General features: G+C 39.6%; 2 protein-coding genes across 5 annotated transcripts; both read right to left on the bottom strand.

Annotated features, from left to right (window-relative positions):
- Positions 1-902: 902 nt before the first annotated feature.
- On the bottom strand, positions 903-14,404 carry LOC129718748 (zinc finger protein OZF-like). Of its 3 annotated transcripts, none has more exons than XM_055669794.1 (3): positions 14,265-14,404; positions 6,926-7,405; positions 903-2,138 (listed from the first exon to the last, which is right to left on the bottom strand). In XM_055669794.1, exons 2-3 carry the CDS (start codon positions 7,384-7,386, stop codon positions 1,220-1,222), a joined length of 1,380 nt encoding a protein of 459 aa, XP_055525769.1. In that variant the 5' UTR covers positions 7,387-7,405; positions 14,265-14,404; the 3' UTR covers positions 903-1,219. The 3 variants fall into 3 exon arrangements, with proteins under 3 accessions (XP_055525769.1, XP_055525768.1, XP_055525767.1); XM_055669793.1 differs by lacking the exon at positions 14,265-14,404 and adding an exon at positions 7,886-8,780 and having other exon boundaries at positions 903-2,135; XM_055669792.1 differs by lacking the exon at positions 14,265-14,404 and adding an exon at positions 7,886-8,774.
- On the bottom strand, positions 14,104-17,570 carry LOC129718746 (zinc finger protein 91-like). 2 transcript variants are annotated; one of them, XM_055669789.1, is made up of 3 exons: positions 16,028-17,570; positions 15,547-15,936; positions 14,104-15,437 (listed from the first exon to the last, which is right to left on the bottom strand). In XM_055669789.1, exons 1-3 carry the CDS (start codon positions 16,624-16,626, stop codon positions 14,534-14,536), a joined length of 1,893 nt encoding a protein of 630 aa, XP_055525764.1. In that variant the 5' UTR covers positions 16,627-17,570; the 3' UTR covers positions 14,104-14,533. The 2 variants fall into 2 exon arrangements, with proteins under 2 accessions (XP_055525764.1, XP_055525765.1); XM_055669790.1 differs by lacking the exon at positions 14,104-15,437 and having other exon boundaries at positions 15,610-15,968.
- Positions 17,571-19,609: the final 2,039 nt, after the last annotated feature.

Here is a 19,609-nt window from a genome sequence, read left to right as displayed (position 1 = left end):
ATCGAAACGCTTGAGAGAAATATTGTATTATCTAGACAAACGAAATCTCTATCATAACTGCTACCTTGGTAGGTTGATAAGAAATCACTCCAGCAATGGTCAGTGCTTGATACTTATATATATTTATAAAGTATACTTGAAACCGTGAGGTCTGGTATCGATACAATGACAATCGAGAAAGTATCGATACTCAGTATCACCCAATCAATCATGTAACACTTAGTTTTGTTTTGATATTCAACGTAATTTTCAACTAAAGCTGCTCAAAAATATATACTTAATGTTGCAAATGAAAAACAAAACAAACAATGAACCCAAAAAAACTGCCACTGCGCTACTGAGGTTTCAATTTGATAGAGCGAAATAAGAAATTGGGCAATGAATGATTATCACAGAAGTCAAAATAGTCATGCAAGGGGCAATAAAATCACTTTTGATATTATTGCCGACATTAAAAGATTTCGGTTTTGGCCGTGTTTTGATTTTACAGCTTGAAAAACAGCAACAATAACAAACGTACAAGCAAAAAAACGTCACCCGTGGATTGCCTTATACGGCCGTAATCTCACAGACTGACGTAAGCGCCATTTTTTTCAAATATGGGGTTCTTATGCCAATTTGTTCGTTATTCGAAGACCCATCTTTTGGTATCTTTCTTTTAGTTGTAACTTATTCGTACGTTGCATGAAATTAAGAAAACGAAATGACGTATGCACCATTTCATGTGACAAAGTGACAAGTAACCCGTTCGTTTTTGGGCTGTATTGAAAAACTGATCAAGTGGATGTTATATCCCGGCAGTATAGCGGATATCATGTGATATCGCGTATCTTGATATCAGAATCCGTACATCTAATAAGTAATTGTGATATAAACAGAGCAAACAAGTGTCTTATGCATCGTGTACATAGAAAATGTTGTGTACTTTTCAAATTTGAAGATTATCCTGGGAACTTTTCGGCTACAGCAAAAAAATACGCCATAAAATATTCCCTAGAAAATTAGCCTAAAAAAACGCAAATAGACCGGAATTGCCATGAGCGCCAGTATACCTTATGACTAAAAGGTTTTCAGATTTTTTTTTTGTTTCTGCCCTATACAAACCGCTTTGCGTCGGAAACTTACCACGAAATGAATTATGTCGCTCTAACCCACTAAAATTCTCATTCAGATGCGTTTTTATTACTTTTGCGGCTTCAAAGTTTTTCCAACATATATTTTAAACAATCACTGTTTGTATTCGCCTTAGGTGCTTTCGCGATTTCTTGTGCTCCTTTAACACATTCTTTGTCTTGCATGCAAAAACGCAAATATCACATTTGTAAGATCGTTCTTCCGAGTGTGTGTTTTCGTGAGATTGTAGATGAGAACTAGACTTGAATGATGAGCTGCAAATGTTGCATTTATAGGGCCGTTCATTCGAATGGCAAACCATGTGCCGCTTTAGTCTGTGAGGTAATAGAAATATTTTCTCGCAAATTTCGCATTTAAGCGGGCCTCGGAGATGCTTTTCCTTATGTTTTTTAAAACCATAAACTGTTTTATAGGATAAATCGCAAATATCGCAATTGAAAAGTCGTTTTTCATCCACATGTGTTTCAAGATTTTGCTCGATTGTGGAATTTTCATGCTTGAATTTGTGGTTTAGTATATGATTTCTTAGATTATATTCCAACCTCAATGACAGACCGCAAATATTGCATTTAAAAGGCCGTTCGTCGGTGTGGCATAACAAGTGCCGCTTTAGTGTGGAAGAAATAAGAAATCTTTTTCCGCAAATTTCGCATTCATACCGTCTCTCCGCAATGTGTGTATTTTTATGGACTTTCATATCACGAGCTGACTTATATGATAAACCGCAAATATCGCAATTAAAAGGCCTTTCTTCGGTATGACAAAGCATGTGCTTCATGAGAATTGTTCTACTCGGATTTCCTTTTCCACAAATCGTACACTCGTGCTGCTTTTTGTTTTGGATTTCAGCCTTAGTTCTCACAGTGGTGCTCTGATGACGCTTCAGATGTAAGTGAAGTGATCTCATTTGTTTGTACTGTTTGCCACATATATCGCAGGTGTATTTCGCTGATTCCTCACTCAGGCTATCATCAGTTCGATTTGGCTTCAAACCTTCTGTGCTGCTGCAACAAAAAAAAAATTAATCAACACATGAAAATGTTTTCGTTGCATTTTTTTTAAGTAACGTGATTCTTTTCAGCAACATTACATTCCGCTCTTTCCCTTCAAGGTTTGTGTCTTAAATTTCTCAGATTTCACCTATCCGTGTCAAATACTTTCATGAAACTTTTTCATCCCTAACCACTTTTTTTTTTTTTTTTAGGGGGGGGGGGGGAGTTTGTAATGATTTATTTATGTACTAAAATATCTATTCAGAACTAGTATTGTGTGTTCTGCCACAAATGGTGACATTTCAACACTATTATATATATTTGTACGCTTTTTAGTATAATTGAATGTTATTAGCTTTCGCAGTTAAGATAATGTAATTGCAGGAAAATTATTAAACCTACTTGTCAAGAAAAAAAAAAGGAATACAACGAAACTTAAAATAAACTTGAAACTATCTTACTGACTATAAAGTGAGCTAATCGTTGCAATTGAGGATTGCAACGATTTTTGTCGGAATTTGTTGATAATTTGGCTTGACATATTTTCTAATGTTTCTACATTAGTGAGCCTATGTAGCTCGATCGTGCTAAACCAGGGAGGACGCTTCAAAATCATTTTCAAAAGTTTATTCTGAATCCTTTGAAGTGTCTTCTTCCTGGTTGCACAACAACTTGTCCAGATGGGAGCTGCATATAACATTGCTGGTCTAAATATTTGTTTGTAAATTAACAGTTTATTCTTGAGACAAAGTCTAGAATTCCTGTTGATAAGAGGTTATAAACATTTGATATACTTATTGCACTTTGACTGGATATTTTCAATGTGCTCCTTGAAAGTAAGATTCTTATCATAAATTAACCCTAAGTATTTAACTTGATCAGACCAATTTAAGACCACACCGTTCATCTTAATAACGTGGTTATGGGTGGGTTTGAGAAATAAAACTCTTGGCTTATGAGGAAAAATAATTAACTGTGTTTTAGAAGCATTAGGGGAAATCTTCCATTTTTGTAAGTATGAAGAAAATATATCTAAACTTTTTTGAAGCCGACTGCATATAACACGAAGGCTTTTTCCTTTTGCGGAAATGCTTGTATCGTCACAAAACAGAGATTTCTCACAACCTGGTGGTAAATCAGGAAGATCAGAAGTAAAAATGTTATATAAGATTGGGCCCAAGATACTCCCCTGAGGCACACCAGCTCTAACAGGCAATCTATTAGATTTACCATTGAGATAGTTACCCTGGAGAGTGCGGTCAGTTAAATAACTTTGTATCATTTTTGTGAGGTAAAGCGGAAAACTGAAATTTGACATTTTAGCTATTAAACCTTTATGCCAAACACTGTCGAATGCCTTTTCTATATCTAGAAGATCAGCTTCAGTCGAATAGCCTTCAGATTTAATAGTTCGAATCATATTTGTTACTCATAGTAACTGATGAGTAGTGGAATGCCCATGGCGAAAACCAAACTGCTCATTTGCAAAAATTGAGTTCTCATTAATATGTGTTATCATTCTATTAAGAATTATTCTTTCAAAAAGTTTGCTAATAGAGGAAAGTAAACTTATTGGTCGATAACTTGATGCCTCAGCTTAATTCTTTTTGGGTTTTAAAATTGGAGTGATTTTGGCATTTTTCCATTTCGTAGGAAAATGTGCTAGTGCAAAGCATCTGTTAAAAAAATTTACCAAGAAATTTAAAGAGTTTTCGGGAAGTCTTTTGATGAGGATATAGAAAATCCCATCATCTCCTGGTGCTTCCATGTTTTTGAATTTTTTGAGAATGGTTCGCACCTCATTCAAGTTTGTCTCCAATACCTCTTCGGAAAAAAATTCTTGGGTGATCTGAACATACTTTTGGTTTACTTCATTTTCAATAGGACTTACTACGTTCAAATTGGAGTTATGAACACTCTCAAACTGCTGAGCAAGTTTTTGAGAATTTTGTTCATTCGTTAGAAAAATGCAATCATTATCTTTAAGGACTGGAATGGGCTTCGAGGGTTTCTTAAGAACCTTCGAAAGCTTCCAGAAAGGTTTTGAATAAGGTTTTAGTTGTTCAACTTCTCTCATGAAATTCTCATTTCGCAAGAGAGTGAATGTTTAATGTTTAATTTCCTTTTGAAATTCTTGAAAAATAATTTTCAAAGCAGGATCACGAGATCTTTGGTATTGACGTCTCCGTATGTTCTTCAAACGTATAAGAAGTTGAAGTTCACTGTCAATAATTGGTGCATTAAATTTCACTCTTGCCTTACGAACTGATAAATTCCGGGCATTGAGTATTAAGCTGCTAAAATTTTCTAATGCTCTGTCAATGTCAGCACTATTTTGTAAAATAATATCATCATTCAAATTTTCCTCGATCGTAGAACGATTACTATCCCAATTAGTCTTGTGATAATTTAACACAGATCCAGTGGGATTTAAAATAGTTGAGCATAATTCCAAGATCGATGTTTCGCATTAAAATCACCGATGATTAAAAATTTAGATTTATTTCTTGTGTTTTTGCAAATCTCCCTTGAAATAATTTTTTCGCTCACCAGTGCATTGAAAAGGCAAATACACTGCGGCTATAAATAAAATGCCAATACTTGTTTCAATTTCAATTCCCAAACTCTCGATAACTTTGGTTTCAAGATGGGGTAAAACACGATGTTTTATTCGACGGTGGATAACTATTGCAACTCCACCACCGGCAACATCAATTCTATCAAACCTATGAACTATAAAATTTGGGTTCTTTTTTAGTTTAATATTTGGCTTTAAAAGCGTTTCAGTCACAACTGCAATATGCACATCGTGGACTGTTAAAAAATTGAAAAATTCATCCTCTTACGCTTTTAAAGAGCGAGCATTCCAATTTAGAAAATTTACAGCATTATTTAAAATCATTGCTGAATTTCAATTTCATAACAATATTAGTTGTAAATTTTATACCTTCTTGAACAGCCTCGTACATCGAGTTACAGTTCAACAAAACGGACATTAGCTGCAGCATGGATTGTTGTAGGTATTCAATCTTTTCGGGAGTTGGATAACCTAAATCAATACTGGCTGACTTTTCAGCACCAAACACGAATGGTTTGTTACTGTTTGAATTTGAAATATTACCTGAAAGGACACTGGCATATGAACAGCCTGGTGTTGCCTGAACAGGAATATTTTTCTGAAATTTGTTATCTGAATTTAAATTATTACCTACAGACACACCTGCTAATGCAAGAGCTGGTGATGCCTGAACAGTACTGAAAGTCTTTTGATTACCCACATTGACAACAGGTTGTTCAGAATTCCTACGTTGTCTAGAAGCAATAATTTTTGACCTTACAGGACAATTAAAGAAATTAGATTTGTGATTTCACCCACAATTTACACATTTGAAACTATTAGTGATCTCTTTCACGGGGCAGATATCTTTCGTGTGACTAGTGTCACCACAAATCATACATTTTGCAGTCATATGGCAGTTTCGAGTTCCATGACCATAGGCTTGACAATTCCGACTTTGCGTAAGATTATGGATCATTTGAGAGACCTTTCAACACAGCCTTAAACGGTCTCTCGTTTTTGGCATCAAAAGTGTAAAATTTATACATCTTTTCAGTCAAATACTGTAAAAGATGTTTATGGCCATCAAAAGATTCGGCCAAAATACGAATTTCGCCTTGGCGACCAATTAGAAAATTAACTTTCACATTCGATAGAAATGATGAAAGTTCTGATCGAAATGCTTTAAAGTTCCACAATAGGTGGAACCTAAGACAAGACGTGACAGCTGGTCACCGTTACATTCAACCAATTTGAACCGGCTGCTGATTGGCTGAATTCGATGATGCAATCGTCACGTAGAAAATACAACGAGGTTACTTTTCACTGTAAAGCAGTGATGCTGGAGAGTCATAATTTAGTTATTATAATTGTTCATAAATAATGATGCAAAAGTATGCAAGGTACATGATATTACCGAGTAATGTATTTCACTGTTATAATTTTAAAAATGCATTGATTAATCGTTCATTACTATTTCGGTTGAAGTCCAAGAAACTTAGAAAGAAAAAATTTGGGTACCAAGAAACTTAGGAAGAAAAAATTTGATAATAGATGTAGAGTATGCTTTATTGAACATAAAATAATAAATAAGAATTGAGTATTATTCGCCTATATATTGCAATTTTAATTTGTTTTATTTTCATTGACCTGCAGAAGTTGTTAAAAATAATCATTCTGGCATCAACGGTATGGAATGTTCAAAAAAATTTCGACGGGGATGACGGCCGTTACGAAAAGAAAAATAAGAAGCCAGCTGTCGCGTCTTGTCTTAGGGTGGAACTTGAACCTTCTTCATAACGGCTTCATGCTCAGTATGAGAAGTTTGGAATTCTAGATCCCCAACAGAAGAAAAAATATCATACCTGTTGGTCGAAATTTCAGTGTCACTTGGAGGAGATGCCTCACGTTTCCTTGATGCCGCATCAAAGCGAGCTTTTTTATTTTTTCCAGGCATAACAGGACAACTTCACTACACTTTCACTTCACTATAGAATTTAAGTAGAAATATCTCAAACCAAATTAATTCACTAAACACTCGTTAACTTTAAAAACAATTTTACTACTTTGCCTTTAAACAGGTAGTCTTTTAAAAAGATTGCCTGTTGAAAGCGAAAAACAAAATTTTAATATCTCTCGGTAGTCTAAGACTTAGCCTCGAGCTGTTGGTTAAATGCGACCGTACTGTAGGACAGTTCAAGTCGATCTGGTCCCTAACCACTTTAAACATGTAAATACTTACTCAGGGAAAGGCTCGACCTTGTGGATCTTCATATGATCTTTCAGAGCATTATGACCCTTGTATGATGCGTCACAGATGTCGCATTTGAAGGGTCGTGCATCGCTGTGACTGCGTACATGTTGTTCGAGATGAGAATTAGTCGGGAGTAATTTATCGCAAATCGGACACTTATGAGGACAATCTGAGCGATGAATATTCCTGTGGTGCGTTAAGTTAGATTTCATGGAAAAACGTCGCTTGCATATATCACACTCAAAGTGTTGCTTTGAATGAGCATTCTTATGGTGGAGAAGAATCGTAGCTGTGCGGAATGTTCTGCTGCAAATATCACACGCAAAAGGTCGTTCCCCGGTGTGAATTCTTCTATGATTCTCCAAGTTGACTTTTGAGCAGTATTTTTTATTGCAGAATTCACAGGCGTTCTTTTTGTGTGAATCATCACCAACATCTATATTGCGCATTTTTGAATCGTTAGAGTTGCTGCAAAGAAAAACGGTTATCATTTAAATTTAAGTTTTGATTTTTCAGTTTGAGCACAAGTTGGAAAAAGACAAGTGATTCCAATTGAGCTTGAAAGGGCATTCAAAGGAAATTATGTTGGTTATCTTCTGTATTCTAGAGTTAATTTAGGATACCCTTACTGTGTTTTTAGTTTTTTCCTAGCTTTTGGTAAAGACTGTTAGTAATGCTGAAGCTTTCTTCAAAAATTTTTAGAATTAATATCAGAAACGCTGAGCACCCTTGTATGTATGTTACTAAAACAAATTCTCTGAAAACTGACAAAAACCTTAAGACAATCTAAAGTATCTCCTAAATGTATGTGAGTTTCCATTATTTATCAGCCTAGAAGATATTCGACTCTATATTCTCTGAGAATGCTGTAGACTTCAAAAATTATTCGATTAGGCAATTTGTTAAGAAAAAATACCGATTGAATCCGAGAAACGAGCACAAAGTTACCTGGAAGCTGCTGTAGTCTTAACTTCATCGGTAATTTCCATCACCGGTTCTTGTTCCACATCAGTTGAACCTTTCGTTACAGTCGGTTCCCTTTCCGTAGCCACAGTGTCAAATATTATAAGCTCTTCTAGCTTTATTGCTGGAGTGCATCCTTCCATCTTTATTAGGCTGTAGCCCTCCATTTCGCTCGAACTGTTCACGTGATGTGAACGAAATATCGTTTCGAAGTGATTATATCTACTTATTCACACGATTTAGCTTCAAATTGTCGCAGTAAAAAGCAGTACAAAATTCATTAATATTCTCCATAGTCTCCCGGCTCGAACTAGTAAACAAAAATATGTCATAGAATGCACGCTGAAGGCATACTGTTCACTTTGATGTAGTAAGTTACTCCACATCTAGAAGAGAACTTGACTAGAAGCAACGAGTATATATACAGGTGGGGGAGCTGCGTAGCCGCAAGGTTACAGAGTCCACATTGTCAAGCGGATGGTCGTGGGTTCGAATCTTAGTAGAACCAGGCCATCCAATGTCAAAAAGGACTTTCAAGCATGGGTTTATTCTCAGGCTCCCCACCAGTTACCCTTCCTTCACGCTGAAATCTACAATATCTTTGCATGACTTCCTCCTAACAAAAAATAAGTCCCTCTTATCAATAAAACTGGCGAGAAGGACGCACGATGAAACTTCTCCAGGGATTATAATTGGTGATATTTGGCAAGAAGAACGAGTATCGGTATAGTAGAACAGTAAGCGTGTAAGGAAGAGTAGCACATTACACACAAGCACTGATGAACAATAATAATAAGCATGCCACTTCTCAATAGCGGTACTGTTATTAACAGAAGTGCGGGATACAGCAGACACCCGGGCATATCTCACAATAGATCTACGATTCTGGTCGCAGTGTGGAAGTCCATACAGCAAAAAAAAAAAAAAAAAATAAAACTAATATATATGAGTAGTTCATTTTGTACCAACTTTTTTGGAAGATTTCTTCCTGAGTGTTACGTATGTCTTATGTATGTGGTAGAACCATATACATAAGACATACGTAGCACTCAGGAAGAAAACTTCCAAAAAAGTTGGTACAAAATGAACTACTCGAAAGTACCAACCTCTGTAAAAAAAACCTCTGTTTGAGTTGTTTTTGAAGGCAGTGTACCTGCGCAGCCCTGCATTTGTCTCGTTCCTACTCGAAAAATGCTGCCTTGATTTTGTAAATAACTTTTTGACAGTTCCTCATGGGATTTTCTTTGGGGCTTGATAAGGCCGAGAAAAAGAAAATTCATTTTGTTCATTATTTATCGAGCAGTTTGACAGGGCGAGGTACGGAGTACTATGGGGCAACGTGTACCAGAAAAAACGCCAGTGTTACGTATGTCTTATGTATGTGGTAGAACTATAAATGAATAATACGAATATCATAAATAGTTCTGAGTTAATCTCTGTGGTTAGGTATGTGACTTTTTTATTTTTTTTTTTTTGAGTTGAAATGTGATGTCACATTCAAGCTAACCCCCCCCTCCCTCATATGTCACAAAATGTCATAATAATTGAAACCCCCCCCCCCTCCCCCTAAACGCGTGACAACATTAATGGATGGTTCCCAAAATGAACTACTCGAATGGTACCACACTCTGAATTAAATTAGTTTGAGTTGTTTTTGAAGGCAGTGTACCTGCACAGCCCTGTATTTGTCTCATTCCTACTCGAAAAATGCTGCATTGATTTTGTAAATAACTTTTTGACAGTTCCTTATGGCATTTTCTTTGAGGCTCGATGAAGCCGAGAAAAAGAAAATTTATTTTGTTCATTATTTGTCGACCAGTTGGACAGGACGAGGAACGGAGTACTGTGGGGCAACGTGTACCAGAATAAAAATGCCACTGTGACGTATGTCTTATGTATGTGGTATCAAGGTAACGTCATAAGCAGTAATCTCAAATTATCTCCCCGGAGAAAATCCCAAACTCTCTGAGCGTCTGTTTCCCAAGTTAGAGGCGGCTCACAACAGCGTATTGTGTCGAGCGCTATAGCCAGAATGGCAGCCCCATCACGAGTATTGGTAGCGTGGCCCTAGTAAGGCAACTAGTATCGTGGATCTGCAGGACATCTGTCGCAAAGGTGAAAAGGTTTGGAGAATCCGTGGCGGCATAAACCACGGTGGAGTAACCACCGGGTTTTTGTATGCTAGGCGGAATGCAGGATCGCATCATCAATTGTGTGTTTGTTGAGGAAAATGCACTGCCCGCACGAAGGTGGACCTAACGATGAGAAAAAATCGTTCTACGCGCAGTTGGAGGTAACATACGACAGCTGCTCGACACGGGACATCAAGTTCGTTATAAGGACGCCGTGTGTTGGTAGTGTAGCTGGCCCACAGGCCGCGATGTGTTTCCGTCTACTAAATACCTTCCAGGACGTATAAACGAGTAGCTTAAGCGCCAACTCCAGAGAGGGCTACTCGTCGTGTTAAATTTTGCCCAGCACGAAACCTAAACCTCAGGGCAGGTTGTGGAAGAATTGTCCCGAAACGACATAAAGAAACGGTAGCAATTGTTGAATGAAGAATTACTCCGCCGCGCGTACGATGAAACCACTACTCCGCTTAGCCAAAAACAACCGTCTTATCGAAACACGGAAAACACGAGTGTCCGAAAAATAAGCGTTATCATCACAGGCGGAACACCAAAGCCAAATCTTTCTGTTCGATTCAGCGGCAATAGTGGGGCTGTTTCCCGAGAGCCACCCGGAGTAAAATAAGAACGAACAACGACAAAAAACTACACGTACGCGAATGTGAGAATTCTCCTAGACAAGATTTACCTGTTTGGGAAGCATAAAATCGAGCATAGTATATAGTATTTACAACGATTTACATTTATTGTATGAAGCGGGATTTACTTAAGTCTAACGGGTTAGTGGCGTGTACAGTCAATTATCACATTTTATTTCCTCGCTTCTGTGTGCTTCCCTACTTTACTCCTACAGTGCGGTTAAAAGAACTCGTCCAACAGACGGCTGGACGGCGAAAGCTTTCTATCAAGAAGGGTTTTTTTGTGTGTCTTTATCGGACCCGGCTCATAGAGCTATTTTTACTCACGGTAGATAAAGAAGTCCCGTCGGTGCTATTAATAGCCCTACCGTCGATGACTTGTTGCGTCCACTGCTGTTCTGCTTGGCGTCGATCGATGAGCTGCGATGGCGTCACTCGATGATAAGCGATGGCGTCGATCAATGGGACGGGATGGCGTCGATCGGACGGTATCGACGGCGTCGTTTGCCGGCTGATCTCAAGGGCCGACGTTTAACCAGAGCAGCAACTTCCAATTCCGTCGTGGGTCAGCAGCGTGAGGGTGGCAGCGTCGCGCTGGTGCAGCGGCTAGTAAAGGGCGAAAAGAAAGCCCAAAAAAGAAGCCGACAACGGCTGATTTGGGTTTTCAGCATTTTCTGTCGTACACACATTTAAAACCTCTTACCTTCTTTTTGTAACAATAACGCACGAAAAAGCGTCCGTAGACCGCACTTCTAACTTAACCGCACTAGCTAAACCCTAACGAAACGGAAAAACTTGACTAAAAAGGACACTCGCATTTAACAGAAGACTTACTATAAAACGCACGCGAAATAAACTAATCACACTGCTGCCTCGTTCACGATCAGAATTGAAATGGACGAGTAGTAGTTCCGAAAACCCTCAGATAAGTTGCGCGGTATTCGGTTTCCGCGATCGGAAGTAATGAACCACTTCAACACGATCATTTATGGCTTAAGCGTGAATGATTTTATCTCCTTCTTTCTTCCGTTCTTCCAATCGCAGATTTGCTTCCCCACCCGCTTCGGTATTTAGTGAGACGGAAAATACTAAGAAAAGGGAATTTGAAACTGCTGAATTCAATATAGTGGAGTATTGTATACAAGCGTCTGATTTTCAATTCTATCATGCAACATTGAACAGTGAAACTAAGTGAAATTGAATGATTTAAATTCGTATAACAGTGACCATGCTACAGTAGGGACTACACACTGACACGAACAACAACGACCAACGGTGCATACACTACGCAGCTTCCCGCGGCCTAGTGGTTAGAAGCTTGGAGTTCATCAAACCAGTGAACAGCAAATCAAACTGACCACGTTCTGAGCCAGACTCGTGCTATATCAAGAAGTTGTCGCCATGTTGCTCGGTTTTGAGCTGTTTTGCCAGTCCCCAGGCGTCTCATCACCCACAACGCTCTTGCGATGGGGTCAAGCCATCGTGCACGCTGCGCCAATCTATTTCTGGTGCCGGCAGCGTTGTTCCAGTAGCCTTACGACGTAACTAGCCCATCGTAACCTGTTGACCTTCGCCAGGTGTGCAATGGGGTTCTCTCCAAGTAGCGCGTGCAGCTCATGGATATTTCCATGGTAAAAATAAGGCACGATTTCCAGCTTGGATGCAAGGCTGATGTTGTTCTCCTTAGGGCATCCTTAACAGTGCGCTACTATTTAAGTTGTTATGGCGACTGTGTACAGCGCGGCTATTTTGCGCACTCACCCGTTTTCACACCGGTCGTTGCTATCGTCTCGGCTACTATTTCTCTAGCGCGTTTAGCAGCGACCGGTACGGTATGAAGTGATGATAGAGCGCTGCCAAACGGGGTATAGAAGCGCACTGTTAAGGATGCCCTTATAGCCTCTCACTCGTATGTATTTCGTTTTCGGCGCATTTATTCATAGTCCGATTCATCCGGCTAGGGCTCGCAGTCGGGCGTAGTACATATTATGATGTCGAAGTCATCTGCGCAGCCCAGAAGCTAAACAGACCTTGTGAAAATTGATGTTCGCCTGATCACACCCTCAAGGGCGATGTTAAACAGTTGTCTTAACCCTCTGCGCGATTCAAAACACCCACGTAGCACATCACTTGCGCCGTGGTGGCCTTGATCAATCAAGTCAGTTGTACTCGCGAATTGAGAAGTTCTGATCCTTGGTGGCACGGGCTCCTATGAAACCCGACTGGTACTGCTCCACGAACTTCATGGTTAAAGATGATAGACGTTGGAGCGTTGATGAGCGTAATGCCCCGTTAGTTGTATCACTCCAGCTTTTCGCCCTTCTTATTGATGGGGTAGATGACTCCCTCCCTTTACCAGATCTTGGAAATGATCCAGTGCAATGCTCTAGCAAGTGTTTTTTTCACCATGTTTGTTGAGCTCGCCCGGCACCCGTCTTTGCCGATGCTTTTTCAATCTCAGCCATCTACTGCTAACATTCCCAGCTCCGTTCCAGTTCCGCTTTTGTTTGTTGCATCGCCATTCAGATGTTCAACGAAGTGCTGCTTCCACTTGTCGACCAACACACTATCGTGATGAGATTACCTTCCACATCCTGGCAAAAGTAGGCTTGCAGCACATAGCTTGTACAGGATTGGTTAGTATTTTGAGAACTTTCGCGTATCATTAGCAGTGAATGGCTTTTCTAGATCTTCATGATCACGATCCTCCTGCTGGCCATTTTTTCGTCTCGTATGTACTTGGCCAGGTTCTCTCTCGTCCTTACCCTCAGGTAATTTACTCAGGTCCGGCTTTTCTCTGTCCTCGCTGCCTCGCATTCCCCATCGGCCTCTGCTCATAGTGCCGTCATCGCGGACTCCCGGATGGCCGTGCGGATCGTGATCCAGTCATCCTCGAGAGAAACTGCGCCGAGCTCTTCTACCATGGATAGTGCCGCTTCAAGCTGTTGCGCGTAGATTTTGGCAGCTTGCGGGTTCCGTAGCTGCTTAATGTTGAGCCGCGGGGATCGGCGTTTGAGCGCATACAAACCGCCACAAAGTAGAGGTCAGAGTCAATGCCCGCACCTCGGTAGGTGCGTACGTTGGTGATGTCCGAGAAAAACCGTCCTTCGATGAGCACACGGTCAATTTGGTTTGTTGTTCGTTGGTCAGATGTTCTCCATGTGGCTTTGTGGGTGTCATCCTGTCGCTAATCGCCTGCCACTTGATCACACGACTTTGCATCCTGCCCAACGAAAAAAAAAAAAAAAAAAAAAAAAAAAAAACAATACGCGCATGTGGAACTTTCATGCCGAAAAGTAGAAACCGTTGAAAAACGAGAGCAGGGATCGGTCTAGCTACTTTTAAATTGCCATTATTTTACTTAACACTCGCAGTCGTTACTGGGCCCATAACCTGAAACAATCCTGCGCATCGGATAAAATAAACTCGGATACAATAGATTTAGAGAGAACACCGATCGCGTGTTTATTGAGCAAAAGTTTCATTTGGAAAGAAAAAGGGGAAACGAAAAACAAAACTAGCATGAGCGGTACGCGAGATGGGGGCAAAACAATGACGTAGATAATGTAGGATTTGTATCAAGATGCATATACTTACCGAAAGTAAAACAGGACGGGATTAGGTTCACATTATCGCTTTCTGATTGTATGAACTAATCAATCGCTTTCTCATGTCTGTCCTGCATTTTTTTCATATCTGCGACTCTTGTTGGGATTTTGTATTCATAGGTACCTACTCGTACTTGAAGCTTGATTTCACTAGAATCTGGCGACTAAGGTCAAAACACGCTGTATTTTGCAACGCAAACATCGCTTTCGCAAGGCCATTTTATAGGAAGATTCGAATCGAAACTTGATCTCACTCTCTCAACTGTGGTGTTTCTTTTTGTGATTTTTCAGCTTATCAGCAGTCTTAAATGATCGGTCACACATATCACATTTAAAAGGCTTAGTATGGCGAAGCATATGCCCCTCTAGGCGGGAAGGAAATGGAAAGTTTTTCCCGCAAATTTCGCATCTGTATGGATTCTCAGAGGTGTGCTTTATTTGATGTGTTTTCAAACTACTAGATGACTTATATGCGGACCCGCAAATATCACATTTAAAAGGTCGTTCTTCAGTATGACGAGCCATGTGTTTTTTGAGCTCTCCAGGACTCACAAATCTTTTTCCACAAATTTCGCATTTATATGGACTCTCAAAGCCGTGCTTTATTTGATGCCTTTTCAAACCAACAGCTGTCTTATATGCGAAACCGCAAATATCACATTTAAATAGTCGTTCTGCAGAATGGCACATCATATGCTTCATAAGATTTTGAGGACGTGGAAATCCTTTTCCACAAATTTCGCACTTATGAGGCCTGGGGTGCTTCAGTTTATGTTCTCTCAAAGTATCAACTGACTCACATGATATACCACAAATATCACAATTAACAGGTATTTTCTCCCTATGACAAGCCATATGCAGTAGGAGCCAATGCGAACGAGAATATCTTTTTCCACAAATCTTACACTGGTGTCGCTTTGTAGTGTGAGCTTCAATGTGTCGCACAAGTGCTGACTCTTGTGAAAATGCTTCACTGCAGATTTCACATGGAAATTGCTGTCTGGATCTCACAACAGCAGTGCTCTGATGAAGTTCCAGGTGTAACCGAAGAGAATTTTTGTGTGTGTACTGTTTACCGCATATATCGCAGCTGTATTTCACTGCAGAATCGCTCTGCCTGTTATCAGTCCGATTTGGTTCCAAACTCTCCGTGGTGCTGAACCTGAAAAAATGAACTGGAACTGAATTTTCCCGCTTTCGTTTGAAAAAGTCATCAAGACTTTATTGAACGCTACATTCTTCATTACATTGAACACGTAAATGGCACTAACCTTGGGAAGCGATCGACCTCGTGAACCTGCTTCATATGACGCCCCAGGGAATTCGGTCTCTTAAATGATGTTTCGCAGATGCCACATTTGAAGGGGCGCCCATCGCTGTGACTGCGCATATGGTCTACAAGTTGATGGCTGGATGGGAATTTGATATCGCAAATCAAACACTTATGCGCGCAATCTGTGCGGTGTATTTTCATGTGCACCGATAATCTAGTTTTGAAGATAAATCGTCGTCCGCATATGTCACACTGGAAGTTCCGGTCTCCTGTATGAACACCCATATGATGATGTAAACGTTCAGGTGTACTGCATGTTCTACTGCATACATCGCAAGCAAAACGTCGTTTCCCTTTGAACTTCTGCGGTTTCGAACCGTCCAAACTGCTGTAACAAATACAAGAGCGTTTGATGAAATGCTAGAAAAATTACATTTTTGGTTCTCCTGCAACATACTGTGAAAAAGCCTTTAACCTACCTTGAGGAGGGTCCGTCCTTGTGGTTTCTGTTTAAATGAAGCTTCAAAGCTCGGGATCTTTTAAACGATCTGCCACAGATTGCACATTCAAAGGCTCGCTCGTCGCTGTGCAGGGGCATATGATCGGCGAGATCATGTTTAGTTGCGCATTTTTTACCGCAAATCCGACACTGATGTGGGCAATCTGTGCGGTGTATATTCATGTGGGACGATAATCTTTTTTCAATTAGGAAGCGTCGTTCGCATATGCTACACTCGAAGTAACCTTCTCGTGTATGAACTTTCTTATGGCTCCATAGATTTTTGGAGTGGCTGTATGTTTTGTTGCAGATATTACATGCAAATGGACGTTTCCCATTAGTTCTGCTGTGATTCTCCAAGTTGTTTTTTGCTGTTGTGGTCTTCTCTTCATCAGTGATATCCGTAACAGATTCTTGTATTACTTCAGCTGAACCTTCGCTCAGGGCGCTCGTTACAGTCGTTTCATCGGAGCATCGATCGCTAATGGGTGCAGTTTCCTCTTCCGCTGGTAAAGTGTCGAATATTATAAGCTCTTCTACCTTTATTTGAGTGAGCTCTGAACAGAATGAATTTTCCATTTTTCGATTTTATAAATGTTTTTCAATGATTAGAAAACAAACATAATTCTATAACATAATATTATAATAATTCAACAATGACTCGAACTAGAAAACAAAAACATGTCATGGCATGCACGCTTAAAGATTACTGTTCAACTTGACGTGAAAATGAATCAAATCATAAAATCAAGAAAATCAACTATGAACTCGTTTAGATTAGAGACTGTGTTATAAAGAGATACGCAAAGAGAAAAGCAGTAAATATGGCAACCCTTTGCTAATATTCTATTCCAAACAATTCTGGCAACCACATTTAATTTCGTATGACTTTTCATACGCACTAGAAAGTGTAATGAAATTCCGAAACTTTGTAAGGATATATAACTGAGTATCAAAGCTTGTTTATACACTTTTTTAATTTTCAATGCATCACTCATAATACAAGCATAACAAACACATTTTCCGTTCAAACCATAATAGCACGTGGTTCACAACAATTATACTGATTACAATACACATTCTGTACGAAAAGTACTCCTGAGTTTGTTTACTTTGCACACTTGGAGCCTCGATTTGACGGTTCACTTGGAGTTTTCGACCTCACTCTTTGCGTATCTGTTCATAACACCGTCTGTAGGTGAGCCAAAACAAGCAAAAGAAGAAAGAAGAAGTGTGCCACTATTGTGTTGAAAAGACATTTCCAGGAGCGTGATAAAAATCAGAAAGCTAACATAGTTGTTGAACGAAGCAAACTATCCTTGTGTCCGACGTGGACAAAATGTTACATCCAATCAAGGGGTGTCAGGGAGACCACCCATTGCAACCAACACGCTCAAATTTTAATTCAAGATTTCAGTTCTCAACCCTATCGTTCCGCTTACAAAGCGAAACGTTTTGTCGGTAATTGCTATATTATTTGAGCTATTCGATCTGCTAGGAGCAACAATAACTTCGGTTCCTAAGCAGCGATTCATCCGAATAAGTAATCTCTCTAGGAAATATAACCGCTACCTCTACTACACCTTCACTATTCAGGGCAACCTCCGCGGATAACTTTGACGCGAAGAAGGCTTACCATTGGATATATTTCTTGAGGATTGTAATAACAGGATATTGTTTGATAAATGCACTCTATTTGCCCAGTTTTCATGAGAATGCTGCTTCCAATGCTCAGGTTGTTACTGCTTTGAGTGCTCCCTAGAGAGATGTTATCGATTTCAATCTGCTGAACTACTTTCACTTTCTGTGTTGTGTTTTTTTTCATGAGCTTTTAGCTGATAACCTGACTTAAATGATCGGTTGCACACATTACATTTGAAAGGCCGTTCTTCAAAATGACAAACTATGTGCCGCTTTAGTGCGGAGGAAAATAAGAAGCTTTTTCCGCAAAATTCGCACTTATATGGTCTCTCCGGGTTGTGCTTTTTCTGATGCATTCTCAAACTTTCAGCTGACTTATACGTTGACCCGCAAATATCACAAATAAAGGGTCGTTCGTCGGTGTGGCAAACCATATGTTGTTTGAACCTTTGCGAACGTGAAAACCCTTTTCCACAAATTTTACACTCGTACCGTTTTGAGTTATGAGTTTTAATTTCAGATATCACAGTAGTGCTCTGATGAAGATCTAGATGTAAGCGCAAAGACCTTGATTGTTTGTACTGTTTACCGCATATGTCGCAGTTGTATTTTGCTGAACCATTGCCTCGGCTGTTATCAGTCCGGTTTGGATCTAAACTTTCCGCGTTGCTGCAACAGACGAAAAAAAACTTATTCTTCCCTACATTACATATTTACATTAACGTCATTTACCTTGGGTAGGGATCGACCTTGTGGATCTGCTGCATATGACTCATTAATGTTTTCCATCTTTTGCATAATGTGTCGCAGATGTCACATTTGAAGGGTCGCTCATCTCTGTGACTGAGCATATGGTCTTCGAGACGAAGCTTCGATGACCATTCCTTATCGCAAATCAGGCACTTATGCGAGCATTCTGGGCGGTGCATTTTTATGTGGTTCGATAAATGTGCTTTAAAGAAAAAACGCCGCTCGCATATCTCACACTGGAAATTCCGGTCTTTTGTATGAGCCATCTTGTGGTACTGCAGGACTTTGTCGCTGCTGAATGTTTTATTACAGATATCACAGGCGAAGGGTCGTTCTCCGGTGTGAGTTCTTCTATGATCCTCCCAGCTGTCTTTTCTACGAAATTCCTTGTTGCAGAATTCACAAACGTACTTTTTCCGTGGGTGATACTTAACGCTGGTGTTGGGCTTCTCCGAACCAACTAAGTTGCTGCAACAGAAGAAGTTTAATAAGCATATGAAACAAACCGGTAGCAATGTGAGAAACAAGGAGCATAGACTTACCTAAAGCTAAAATCAGCAGTTCCGTTACAAGCTGCTGTGGGCTCAGCTACATCAGAGATATTCGTCACAGGTTCTTGTTTCAAATCAGCTGAGCCTTCTCTCAGGGCCTTCGTTTCATTTGTTTTACCGGAACAGCAATCGCTGCTATCGAGTGGAGTCTTCTCTTCTACAGGGAAATTGTTTAGCCTTATAACCTCTTCTACCTTTATTGAAATGAATTTTTCCATTTCACTCACTAAACTTTGGAACAACTTGTTCTTTATGTGATTATAATATTTTTACTTGCAGGGCAACAATATTTCCTGAACTCGAGTCTCAAGCTATGAAAACAAAAACATGTCATCACGTGCACGCTAAAATTTTACTGTTCAACTTGATGAGAAAATAATTCAATTCATAAAAAAGCTTTGTGTTGCCTCTTTTGAAGCAAAATATAAGCACATACATAAGACATACGTAACACTGGCGTTTTTTTCTGGTACACGTTGCCCCATAGTACTCCGTACCTCGCCCTGTCAAACTGCTCGATAAATAATGAACAAAATGAATTTTCTTTTTTTTCGGCCTCATCGAGCCCCAAAGAAAATCCCATAAGGAACTGTCAAAAAATTATTTACATAATCAATGCA

Source organism: Wyeomyia smithii, chromosome 1 (genome assembly GCF_029784165.1).
Source record: "Wyeomyia smithii strain HCP4-BCI-WySm-NY-G18 chromosome 1, ASM2978416v1, whole genome shotgun sequence".
NCBI classification, from domain to species: domain Eukaryota; kingdom Metazoa; phylum Arthropoda; class Insecta; order Diptera; family Culicidae; genus Wyeomyia; species Wyeomyia smithii.
The sequence above is the reverse complement of the archived record's forward strand: the minus strand, read 5'-3'. Positions and strand labels throughout refer to the sequence as shown.